Source organism: Bos taurus, chromosome 9 (genome assembly GCF_002263795.3).
Source record: "Bos taurus isolate L1 Dominette 01449 registration number 42190680 breed Hereford chromosome 9, ARS-UCD2.0, whole genome shotgun sequence".
Classification (NCBI taxonomy): domain Eukaryota; kingdom Metazoa; phylum Chordata; class Mammalia; order Artiodactyla; family Bovidae; genus Bos; species Bos taurus.
In genome coordinates, this window is record NC_037336.1 from 61,885,705 (window position 1) to 61,898,502 (window position 12,798).

Below are 12,798 nucleotides of genomic sequence, written 5' to 3' on the forward strand. Positions count from 1 at the left end.
CTGCACTCATGTGTAGTAATTTTGGAGCCCAAGAAAATAAAGTCTGTCACTCTTTCCATTGTTTCCCCATATATTTGCCATGAAGTGATGGGACCCTATGCCATGATCTTAGTTTTTCAAATGTTGATTTTAAGCCAGCTTTTTCACTCTCCTCTTTCACTTCCATTAAGAAGCAAGTCTTTATTTTCTTGCTTTCGGCCATAACCATGGTGTCATCTGCATATCTGAAGTTATTGCTACTTGTCTCTGCAATTCTGCTTCCAGCTTATGCTTCATCCAGCCCAGCATTTCGCATGATAAATTCTGTTTATAAGTCAAATAAGCAAGGTGACAATATACAGCCTTGACATACTGCTTTCCCAATTTGGAACCAGTCCTTTGTTTAATGTCCGGGTCTAACTGTTGCTTTTGACCTGCAAACAGGTTTCGCAGGGAGCAAGTAAGGTGGTCTGGTATTCCCATCTCTTTTAAGAATTTTCCAACACAGTCAAAGGCTTTGGTATAGTCAATGAAGCAGATGTAAATGTTTTTCTGGAATTCTCTTGTTTTTTCTATGATCCAACAGATGTTGGCAATTTGATCTCTGGTTCCTTTGCCTTTTCTAAATCCAACTTGAACATCTGGAAGTTCTCGGTTCACACACTGCTGAAGCCTAGCTTAGAGAATTTTGAGCGTTTCTTTGCTAGCGTGTGAGAGAAGTGCAATTGTGCAGTAGTTTGAACGTTCTTTGGCATTGCGTTTCTTTGGCATTGGAATGAAAACTGACCTTTTCCAGTCCTCTTCCTGTGGCCACTGCTGAGTTTTCCAAATTTGCTGGCATATTGAGTACAGCACTTTCACAGCATCAGCTTTTAGGATTTGAAGTAGCTCGGTTGGAATTCCATCACCTCCACTAGCTTTGTTCATAGTGATGCTTCCTAAGGTTCATTTGTCTTTGCACTCCAGGATGTCTGGCTCTAGGTGAGTGATCACGCCATTGTGGTTATCTGGGTCATTAAGATCTTTTTTTTCTTTTTATAATTCTTCTGTGTATTCTTTCTACCTCTTCTTAATATCTTCTGCTTCTGTTAGGTACATATCATTTCTGTCCTTTATTGTGCCCATCTTTGCATGAAATGTTCCCTTGGTATCTCTAATTCTCTTGAAGAGATCTCTAGTCTTTCCTGTTCTGTCATTTTCTTCTATTTCTTTGCATTGATCACTGAGGAAGGCTTTCTTATCTCTTCTTGCTATTCTTTGGAACTCTGCATTCAGATGGGTATATCTTCCCTTTTTTCCTTTGCCTTTCACTTCTCTTCGTTTCACAGCTATTTTTAAGGCCTCCTCAGACAACCATTTTACCTTTTGGCATTTCTTTTTCTTGGGGATGGCTTTGATCAGTCTCCTGGACAATGTCATGAACCTCCATCCACAGTTCTTAAGGCACTCCATCAGATCTAGTCCCTTAAATCTATTTCTCACTTCCACTGTATAGTCATAAGGGATTTGATTTAGGTCATACCTGAATGATCTAGTGGTTTTCCCTACTTTCTTCAACTTAAGTCTGAATTTTGCAATAAAGAGTTCATGATCTGAGCCATAGTCAGCTCCTGGTCTTGTTTTGGCTGACTGTATAGAGCTTGGCTTATAATACAAGAGACGGCTTATAATCTGTTGGTTTATCATATAAGAGATGGCTTATAAGAGCATGTTTCAATCTTCAGAGTGCATGCACTGAGACATACTGACGTGCAAATTAGGATGCAGTAAGTAGGTCTGCAGTAGGTCCTCACGTTCTGAATTTCTCACAAGCTCTCAGGATATGCTGATGTAGCTAGCCTGTGGACCAAACTTTGAGAAGCAAACAAGAGAGTTCTCCATACGAGATAAGGAGAGGGAAGGTTGGATGGGGAAAGGTCTATTTTGATTAAACGAGATTCTTAAGAATGGCTGCAGAATGGCTCCACTTAAATTTATGAATAGTACTTCTCTAGGGGGATAGTCTTATTCTGAAATGCATAAATATTTTCCAAGCAGGTATTTTATGTATTTATTTATTTAGCCAAATAGATTTCATTGCAATCATGTGTGTAGATGTGACATGTAAGTCAATACTTAAAAACATGCTTGTGTGTTCCAAGAAAACAAAACTTTTTGAATGCTAAAATATTGTTTTGGAAGTTCAACAGAATTTTCACTAAAGCATTTTTTTTCTTTTAAATAATTTTTACGGGTTGAAAATGTTTTTAATAGTTAAAATATTATAAATATGAAATATTGCCTTTTATGGTTTTTAGAACTTACCACCATCTGACATATTACGTTTTACATTATGTATCTTTTTGACCCTACTAAAAAATATATTCCCTAAAAGCAGAGAGTTCTCACTGCTTTGTTCACTGCTGTATTCTAACACCTATAATAATACCTGGCACATAGTAGGCAAAAACTTAAAAAGCAGAAAACAAAAACTAACTCGTTGAATGTGTGTTAGACACTCAGTCGTGTCTGACTCTTTGCAATCCCAGGGACTGTAGCCCACCAGGCTCCTCTGTCCGTGGGATTCTCCAGGCAAGAATATTGGAGTGGGTTGCCATGGCCTCCTCCAAGGGATCTTCCTAACCCAGAGATCCAACCTGGGTCTCCCACACTGCAGACAGATCCTTTATCATCCGAGCCACTAGGGAAGCCCAAATTTATTGAATAAAGATATATAATTTCTGAAGTACATCTTTAAAGAGTAGGACAATACCAATTATTAGAATTGTCATAAAAATCATTCTCTGAGAATTTCACAAGCAAGCAGCAGAATAAAAATATAAATTGCAAATGAATAAATACAAGATTATTACATAGATTCCTCTCATCTCTGACTCTGACTGACCAAGAAATTAAGGTAAAAAACAGGTTTAAAACTATCTCAAGAGACAGGAAGTAGAATAATTGTTGCAAGGGATTGGCCTAAGTGGGAAATTAGTGTTTAACTGGTACAGAGGTTTCAGTTTGGGGATGATGAAAAATTTGGGAGTGGATTGCAATAATGACTGCATGACAATATGAATGTGCTTAATGTCATTAAAACGTACATTTAAAAAATGGTTAAAAGCGTAAATTTTGTTGTTTATTTTAGCATCATTTTTTAAACCTTATCTCAAATAAAAACACTTTAGCTATAATTTTTGACCAAAAAAATAAAAAAACCATACATAATGTTTTGATCTGTATCTGCATGGACTTTGATTTCTTTCCCTCTGGTTTTTGTTCTTCCCTTCTGTCACTATCTTTTTCAAAGGCAGACTCTATTTAGAATAAACTTAATTACATTTTGAATTATCTGCTGTCTTCTTAGTATATTAGTCTATAGTGGTTCTCAAAAGATGGTCTTTGAAAAAGCAGCATCAGCTTCATTTGTGAACTTACTTTAGAAATATAAATTCTTAGACCTCATTGAAGGCCTAAGTGAGTCAGAAATTTTGAAGTAGGACTCACAATCCATGTTTTAACAAGCCCTTCAGGCACTTATGGTGAACACTTTTAGGTCTGAGGTGGTGCAATGGTAAAGAATTCACCAGCCAATGCAGGAGATGTAGGAGATGCAGGTTCGATCCCTGGTTTGGGAAGATCCCCTGGAGAAGGAAATGGCAACCCACTCCAGTATTCTTGCCTCAGAAATCCCTTGGACAGAGGAGCCTGGTGGGCTATAGTGCGTGGGATCCCAAGAGTCTGACACAACTAAGCACTCACGGTCTTACTACAGCACGTGTGGTCTTAATGCAATACTTACCCAAGAGATTTTACGTCCAGTTTCTATCCAAGGAATGATCAGAATAAATCAGTCTTTGAATATTATTTTCCCCACAAAGCCAATACCTCTTTTTTCTAAGACGTGACATATAAAATGGAAAACTGTAGAATTTAGAATAGACTATTTAAAAAAGCAAATCTGTTGATAGATTTGCCAACACAGTGTGTGGAAGACATCTGTGAGATGCATCAGAAGACCTTTAATCTTCCAAACCTCCGAGATAAAGTTTTACTCTTGTGAAAGCAGTTTATGTGCTCCCCCCACAAAATAATAATATGTATATATATTAAAGAGCGGGCTTAAAATAAGACTTAGAGGTTATGAACTGAAAATATCCTCCCTTAGAAAGCAATCCGTTTGAGTTTTGTGTGTAAATCACAATTACAAACAGAAATCAGAAAGATGCATGATAGTACACTTTGTCCCCCCATCCCCACTACAATATTATTTATCTGCTCTATGTTACTTACCACATGTAACGGTGCACATCCCAAATTCTACTTCTTTGACTATCGTCTTATTTGAAACTAAAAATAAATGCAAAAATACATTATTTAATCATAGGGAAACTTTTCTAAGTGAAAAACTCTTACTTGGAGATGGAGGATATAAGCACTGATCATATGGGAACAGACATTTAAAAAATTATATAAAATCAGAAAAGCAATGCCATTACTAGTACATCTTCTATTACTGTTTAAATGAAAAGACAGCTAAACCTTTAAAGAATTAAATTAGGAAATAACTTACAAAGATTTATATTTAAACCTGTACATCATTTTTAAAATAATGCTTTTCATCAGTTTAATATATGGTGAGTTAAAAGTTATATAGAAGGTCAGAAAAATTACACACACAAAAAAGCCTGCCAATTATAGGGCCCAATTTTTTCTATTTTCTACTTTCCAAAAAATTTTGAGTGTATTATTTCTATCCAAAAAGAAACCTTCATGCTAAGTATTCATTAAAATTATGTTATAAATTGGTTCTACTCATTCTCAGGTTAAGATGGTAAGTTAGTCCTAAGAATTTATTTCAACATTTTATTTAGCAGGGTAATCAAGGAATTTACAAGTATTTGAGTAGTTAAAAATTACTGGTTTTAAATCTCATGTTTCTCTTTTTCTAATTGTTCCGCAATTTGACATGAATTCTACTAGCTGTATATAATCAATTCTTGCTAACTCAGATTAGGACTAAAATCTCAATAAAAATAAATATTAAATGAGGTGCTAGAAAGTAATTTTTAAAAGGCATGATGTAGGTGAGGCAACATTTATTATGTGGGAAAATGCATCAAAACTGGAGTCCAAATTGCTACTTCTACCACTAATTAGCTATTCTGAGTTTGCACAAATTCCTTAAACTGAGTCAGGCCTAATTAACCCCTGTGTAAAATTTGGAAAGGAGAACCTATATCACTGATATTATTGTAAGAATTAAATGTGATAACGTATATGCAAGCATTCTGTATATCATTTAGCCTTCTAAACATGCCTAAGATATAACCTCACCCCCACTTCATTCATTCATTTTGTAATTACTAATTTTATGTAAGTCTAGGATTTTTTCCATTTTGATTATTATGATTTTTCATAAACACTTCTATACTTACAAGCACCAAATACAGTGCCTTGAATATACAGTAAACTAATTTATACTTGATGAATATACAAGTAAATTAATATTGACTTTGTGAAATTGGACTATCACGATGATCGATTCTGCATTGACATTTTTGCTTGAAATGCTTGGATATGTTCTGCTGGTACATTCATTTCAGTTCAGTTGCTCAGTCGTGACCAACTCTTTGCAACACCATGAATCGCAGCACGCCAGGCCTCCCTATCCATCACTAACTCCCGGAGTTCACTCAGACTCATGTCCATCGAGTCAGTGATGCCATCCAGCCATCTCATCCTCTGTTGTCCCCTTCTCCCCCTGCCCTCAATCCCTCCCAGCATCAGAGTCTTTTCCAATGAGCCAACTCTTCGCATGAGGTGGCCAAAGTACTGGAGTTTCAGCTTCAGCATCATTCCCTCCAAAGAAATCCCAGGGCTGATCTCCTTAAGAATGGACTGGTTGGATCTCCTTGAAGTCCTAGGGACTCTCAAGAGTCTTCTCCAACACCACAGTTCAAAAGCATCAATTCTTCGGCGCTCAGCCTTCTTCACAGTCCAACTCTCACATCCATACATGACCACAGGAAAAACCATAGCCTTGACTAGACAGACCTTTGTTGGCAAAGTAATGTCTCTGCTTTTCAATATGCTATCTAGGTTGGTCATAACTTTCCTTCCAAGGAGTAAGTGTCTTTTAATTTCATGGCTGCAGTCACCATCTGCAGTGATTTTGGAGCCCCCAAAAATAAAGTCTGACACTGTTTCCACTGTTTCCCCATCTATTTCCCATGAAGTACTGGTACATTAGGAAATATAAATTAAAAGCCAAATCTTAAACACAGAAAACAAGAGTATGCAAATGAGTACTAGACTACCTTAAATATAACCTCTTTCAAAAAAAAATAATTAATCAGCTCTGCTATGCTACTTTAGGAAAGTTGCTAATACTTAAGTACTTCTAGCTTAGAAAAAAATGAGATTCAGTCTAATAGTCTCTAAAGTTCCTTTTGCCTTTGTTTATTGAATGTCCAGTAGGGCATTCAATGACTTTCTTTTTTGGTGGAAATCCTATAGCAGTGGGTCTGGGAAATTTTATGTATCCTGACTTGCGTGGTATTTGTCAAAATTTCCCATTATATACCTGTGAATAAAAAGTATGGTCAGTTAAGTTTCCTGTGTAACTTGTTAAACAGTAAGATCAACTGAAGCTAACTGATTGGTTGGTGTCATGTGTTATCAGTGATCTGTCACAGAACTCTGTCCTGTTCAACATTTTTATGAATGATTTGGAAAATACTGATACCATGCTGACTGAATCTGGGGATCATGCAAAACTAGGAAGAACAAAAAAAAATTTGAAGATAAATCTGGATTTAAAACTGACAGGGTGGAATAATGGGCAAATCTAACAAAAGGAAATGTCAGAGGATTAAAATCTTCTGCACATACAGCTGAAAAGTCAACTGTTCCCAAAATACTATACAGGCTATCTTAATTGATAGAACAGGTGAAAATGAGTGAAGAGTTCACCAGGAGTCAAGAGAGTGATAAAGCTTTCCTAAAAATCTACTGAGTCTTTGACCATGCAGATAAAAGCTTGGCATCCACAATGATGTAGATAATGATCCTGATCTTTTTTGTTCTGGCCAGATCCTAAAATGTTCTCTTCAATTCTGCACAGCACACTGTAACTGTTGGTATATACCATCAAAAATCAATTTTAATTTTTGAGGCAACTTTCTCAGTCTGTTTTTAGTTTTTCTATATTTTGAAACATTTTGTTATTTTATCATCCATAATGATAGACTTCATTATTGCTCATCAATTATTCCCAACTGTATTTAAAAAGAAAAGACTAAATAAAATGGAAGAATGGTGGGGCTGTCTGGGAAAGATGACATAACTGTGAAATAAATCACAGCTATTACATCATCCTTTGTTTTCTTGCTACTCTGCCCAGTGTATTGTATAATCTCTCAGGAAGATATAAAAGAAGTCTAAAGGCACCTTTCTCGTAGTCTATTTTCAGCTTTCATTGGACAGAGTTGAGATTTTTGAATTTTTCTTTTTTTTTTCCTATAATGGCAGAGAAGAAAAGTGGCAGAGGAATACCACTCACAGTTATTGGATGAATTAGAAGATAAACGGAAAGAGATAGCAACACTTTAGATGCTAATAGTGAAATTGACTCCATAAGCAAAATGAGAGATGGTATCTTAAGTAAATATTCTAGATGAATTTTCTCTTCACTCAAGAATCAGTGAATGAATATTATATTTTGAAGGATGAGAAGGATATATGCTATTCTCATGTAGTTGGTCTTTCAACAGGAAGAACTTGATTCTAAAATGTTTTGGGAAAATAAGCCAGACCATATTATTTTGTTAAAAAGGATATGGAGAGTATTCTTTTTAGATTTATAAACGCCAATTAGAATGATTAGTCCAATGAATTTTATTCATTTCTACATAATCTGTTTTCTTTTATCACCTTTATATACACACCTGCCATCATGATTTGTTCATTTACAAGTCTTATCAAGTAAATGCTGGGAAAGAATACTCTCCATATCTTTGAAACTATGGAACAAACAAGATGGCAGTCTTCTTTTGAACAAAATATGTGCCTTCACAGATTTCAAAAGTACTGTGTTTTGGCAATGCAAGTGCAAAAAGAAACCAAAGTAATGATAAAACTAGAATCTGTTAGGGATGTACTTGAAATCTGGAATCAGAATTTACAAAATGGATACATTCCAGATTCATGCATAACAGCTGATGAGCATTCAGCTGCATTCAGAGTACTTTGCCCAATTAAGGTATGTATTTCTTCAAAACCAAGAAATATAGAATAAAAATTTGGAGCTTTCCAGGTTTAAATTCTTATTATTACAAACAACTTATAATCTCAAATAAGTTGTTTTCACTATCCCTTTACTCTTACGTTTGCAAGTTATTTGTAAATACCTTAAGCTTTATATATATACATACATAATGATCATTGCTTTTACTGGTCTGCTGAGGGTTAAAAGGGACTTTGCTAAATTTTAATTAATGATTCTGGAAATTTTTAGATCTCAGAATCTTGGATTAAGTTCTGGATTCTCATTCTCCCCAGAAAAAAAATAGCTGCACATAGAATTGTATATATTAAATGGTACAAGGGCACGCTGAAGTTCAGAGGATGAAACAGAGAAACTGAGAGAATAACTAGCCTACATTTGAAGTGAAATCTAAGGCCTTATAACTCCATCACCTGCCTACACTCTAGCATTTTACAACTATCCCTTAACCAGTTTAATATTGTTAACTCAATTACTTTCAAAACAAAAGCAACTATGCTTCAGAATGTTCTTTTCTACCCTAGTCCTCTTTTCACATTTCCAAAGTAGAGGACCTCTCCAAGCTCTCTTCAGTTCAGTTCAGTTCAGTTGCTCAGTCGTGACCGACTCTTTGTGACCCCATGAATGGCAGCACGCCAGGCCTCCCTGTCCATCACCATCTCCCGGAGTTCACTCAGACTCATGTCCATCGAGTCAGTGATGCCATCCAGCCATCTCATCCTCTGTCGTCCCCTTCTCCTCCTGCCCCCAATCCCTCCCAGCATCAGTCTTTTCCAATGAGTCAACTCTTCGCATGAGGTGGCCAAAGTACTGGAGTTTCAGCTTCAGCATCATTCCCTCCAAAGAAATCCCAGGGCTGATCTCCTTTAGAATGGACTGGTTGGATCTCCTTGAAGTCCAAGGCACTCTCAAGAGTCTTCTCCAACACCACAGTTCAAAAGCATCAATTCTTCGGCGCTCAGCCTTCTTCACAGTCCAACTCTCACATCCATACATGACCACTGGAAAAACCATAGCCTTGACTAGATGGACCTTTGTTGGCAAAGTAATGTCTCTGCTTTTCAATATGCTATCTAGGTCGGTCATAAATTCCTTCCAAGGAGTAAGCGTCTTTAACCATCTGCAGTGATTTTGGAGCCCAGAAAAATAAAGTCTGACACTGTTTCCACTGTTTCCCCATCTATTTCCCATGAAGTGATGGGATCAGATGCCATGATCTTCGTTTTCTCAATGTTGAGCTTTAAGCCAACTTTTTCACTCCACTTTCACTTTCATCAAGAGGCTTTTTAATTCCTCTTCACTTTCTGCCATAAGGGTAGTGTCACCTGCATATCTGAGGTTATTGATATTTCTCCCGGCAATCCTGATTCCACCTTGTGTTTCTTCCAGTCCAGCATTTCTCATGATGTACTCTGCATATAAGTTAAATAAGCAGGGTGACAATATACAGCCTTGACATACTCCTTTTCCTATTTGGAACCTGTCTGTTGTTCCATGTCCAGTTCTAACTGTTGCTTCCTGATCTGCATACAGATTTCTCAAGAGGCAGGTCAGGTGGTCTGGTATTCCCATCTCTTTCAGAATTTTCCACAGTTTATTGTGATCCACACAGTCAAAGGCTTTGGCATAGTCAATAAAGCAGAAATAGATGTTTTTCTGGAACTCTCTTGCTTTTTCCATGATCCAGCAGATGTTGGCAATTTGATCTCTGGTTCCTCTGCCTTTTCTAAAACCAACTTGAACATCAGGAAGTTCACGGTTCATGTATTGCTGAAGCCTAGCTCGGAGAATTTTGAGCATTACTTTACTAGCATGTGAGATGAGTGCAATTGTGCGGTAGTTTGAGCATTCTTTGGCATTGCCTTTCTTTGGGATTGGAATGAAAATGGACCTTTTCCAGTCCTGTGGCCACTGCTGAGTTTTCCAAATTTGCTGGCATACTGAGTACAACAGTTTCACAGCATCATCTTTCAGGATTTGAAACAGCTCAACTGGAATTCCATCACCTCCACTAGCTTTGTTCGTAGTGACACTTTCTAAGGCCCACTTGACTTCACATTCCAGGATGTCTGGCTCTAGGTCAGTGATCACACCATTGTGATTATCTGGGTCATGAAGATCTTTTTTGTATAGTTCTTCTGTGTATTCTTGCCACCTCTTCTTAATATCTTCTGCTTTTGTTATGTCCCTGCCATTTCTGTCCTTTATCGAGCCCATCTTTGCATGAAATGTCCCCTTGCTGTCTCTAATTTTCTTGAAGAGATCTCTAGTCTTTCCCATTCTGTTGTTTTCCTCTATTTCTTTGCATTGATCACTGAGGAAGGCTTTCTTATCTCTTCTGGCTCTCTTACATGTAACGTTATCAAGGTAGTGAAAGAAAGTGAAGTCTCTCAGTCATGTCCAACTCTTTGCAACCCCATGGACTGTAGCCCGCCAGGCTCCTCCATCCATGGGATTCTCCAGGCAAGAGTACTGGAGTGGGTTGCCATTTCCTTCTCCAGGGGATCTTCCTGACCCAGGGATCGAACCCAGGTCTCCCGCATTGTAGGCAGACACTACATGTAACGTTATCAAGGTCTGACTCTTTGAGACCCCATGGACATGAGGCTCCTCCATCCATGGCATTTTCTAGGCAAGAGTACTGGAGTGGGTTGCCTTTTCCTTCTCCAGGGAACTTCCCAACCTAGGGATTGAACCCAGGTCTCCCACATTGTAGACAGATGCTTTACCGTCTGAGCCACTAGGGAAGTCTCCAGCTCAAACCTCAATTACACCATTAACCTCAGATAGTCAATTTCTTTATGTCACTGAGGGTCACTGTCATAAGGATATAAAAGAATGACTGATAAATACATCATCTACTTGATATGTAGAGGAGACAGGAGACTGCCAAGGATATTAAAAAGAATCTCAACTGGGTCATTTATAGAGGGAAGAGAATCATTCTCCTGTAGATGACTGCAAACCTGCAACTGACCTTTTACCTACCAGCATGTGAGCTAACTAATCAATATCCCAGCTTATCAAGTTTTATTGTCTAATGAGTCAGGAGAATAAGGCAAATTTATGTATCAAATACAGGCTAGTCTTCTTTCGTTAAAATGTATATCACTTAACAAAGCCTCTAGTTGGATCCCTTGATAGGTGTTTTCTACTGCCACCCTTCCTTTGTGATTCGAAGTTTTTTGTTTTGTTTTGTGTGTGTGTGTGTGATTCGAAGTTGAATTTAAAACACCATCACACTGCAGAGGGGCTGCATGAAACTAACAGAGCTGGGCTCTGGGCTATTCTGTCAGCACCTTGATCTATCTAGATGTGTCACAGTGAAGGGCATTTGGAATTCCCTTGAGTTCCAATCCAAAGGGCAAATGTGAAAAGGAAGACTTCAGGCAATCTGCACTTAAAAAAAAAAAACAAAAAAAAACTACAGAGGGAAAGTCCCTGGTGACTCAGATGGTAAGGACTCCGCCTGTAATGCAGGAGAGGAGACCTGAGTTCTATCCCTAGAGCAAGAAGATGCCCTGGAGAGGGAAATGACAACCTACTCCAGTATTCTTGCCTGGAGAATTCCATGGACAGAGGAGTCTGGTGGGCTACAGTTCATGGAGTCGCAAAGAGTTGGACACGACTGAGCGACACACACACACACACACACACACACACACACACACACACACGGGAAAGAAAATCATAACTGCAAGTGAGCGGAAGGTTACTTTGTGACTCCTACCCTTAGAAAATTAAGCATCTATTCCCTTGTCCAGAGCAATATTTAGCAATATTTCTGTAGCAATTTCTATACATAACGCTTGTGTATATTGCTGAGGTTTTGGAGAATTAGCGCATTCTTTTTTGCAGGGCCATTAAGTTTGCAATAATGTATACATTCAGGGCTGCTTTCGAGAAAGCTTTCAAGAGTTAACAGACGTTAACTTGTGTAATTCTCATCTTCCTCAAAAAGCAGGGAAGGCTTTGCCTTCAACAGGTGCCTCTGGGTCCCCGCCAAAGAACCTCTCACCCTCACTATCATCCTCGGCCTCAGCCTGGGGCTCATTCTCCGTCTCGCTGTCATTCTCGGGCTCCTCATCGCCCTCAGGTTCGCCCTCGCCTTCGCGGGCCAAGCTGGGATCTTGGATCGCGGTGACGTTGATCCCGCACGTTGACTGGAGGCCCGCCAGGAGCAGCCAGCCGACTGTCAGCAGCAGCCTAGCAGAGCAGCCCGCGCCCCTAGATTTCATGGTTCTAGGCCTGGACGGCTGCCCAAGGCGCAGTCGCAGCCGCCCGCTCCTGACGAGAGGTACGTAAAAGAGAGGAGCCGCCAGATTCCGAACGTCTGCACCGTGCCCCGGCAACCATTGGGGCGTCACGGGTCGTCAGCATCTCACGCAGCCCATAGAACACGCGCAAGGCCTCCAGCATGGCGCCCCGTGGGCCACTTCCGATGGCACTCGGGCCCCGCCCCACCGGTTCCGGAGTTCCAGGACGTGCTGCCTCACTGGGCGGAGCCACGCCCTCACTCTTTCTCAGTTAGTAAGCTTCGCCAAGTGCCC

General features: G+C 38.9%; 1 protein-coding gene across 2 annotated transcripts in view; it reads right to left on the reverse strand.

The window, feature by feature from the left end:
- Positions 1–12,586, reverse strand: part of SPACA1 (sperm acrosome associated 1) — a 30,460-nt gene extending 17,874 nt beyond the window's left edge. The window contains exons 1-2 of one of the 2 annotated variants that reach the window (XM_024996828.2): positions 12,267–12,586; positions 4,255–4,311 (exon numbers count right to left, since the gene is read on the reverse strand). In XM_024996828.2, coding sequence (XP_024852596.1) covers positions 4,255–4,311; positions 12,267–12,486 — 277 coding nt within the window. In that variant the 5' untranslated portion in view covers positions 12,487–12,586. 2 annotated transcript variants of the gene reach the window in all.
- Positions 12,587–12,798: the final 212 nt, after the last annotated feature.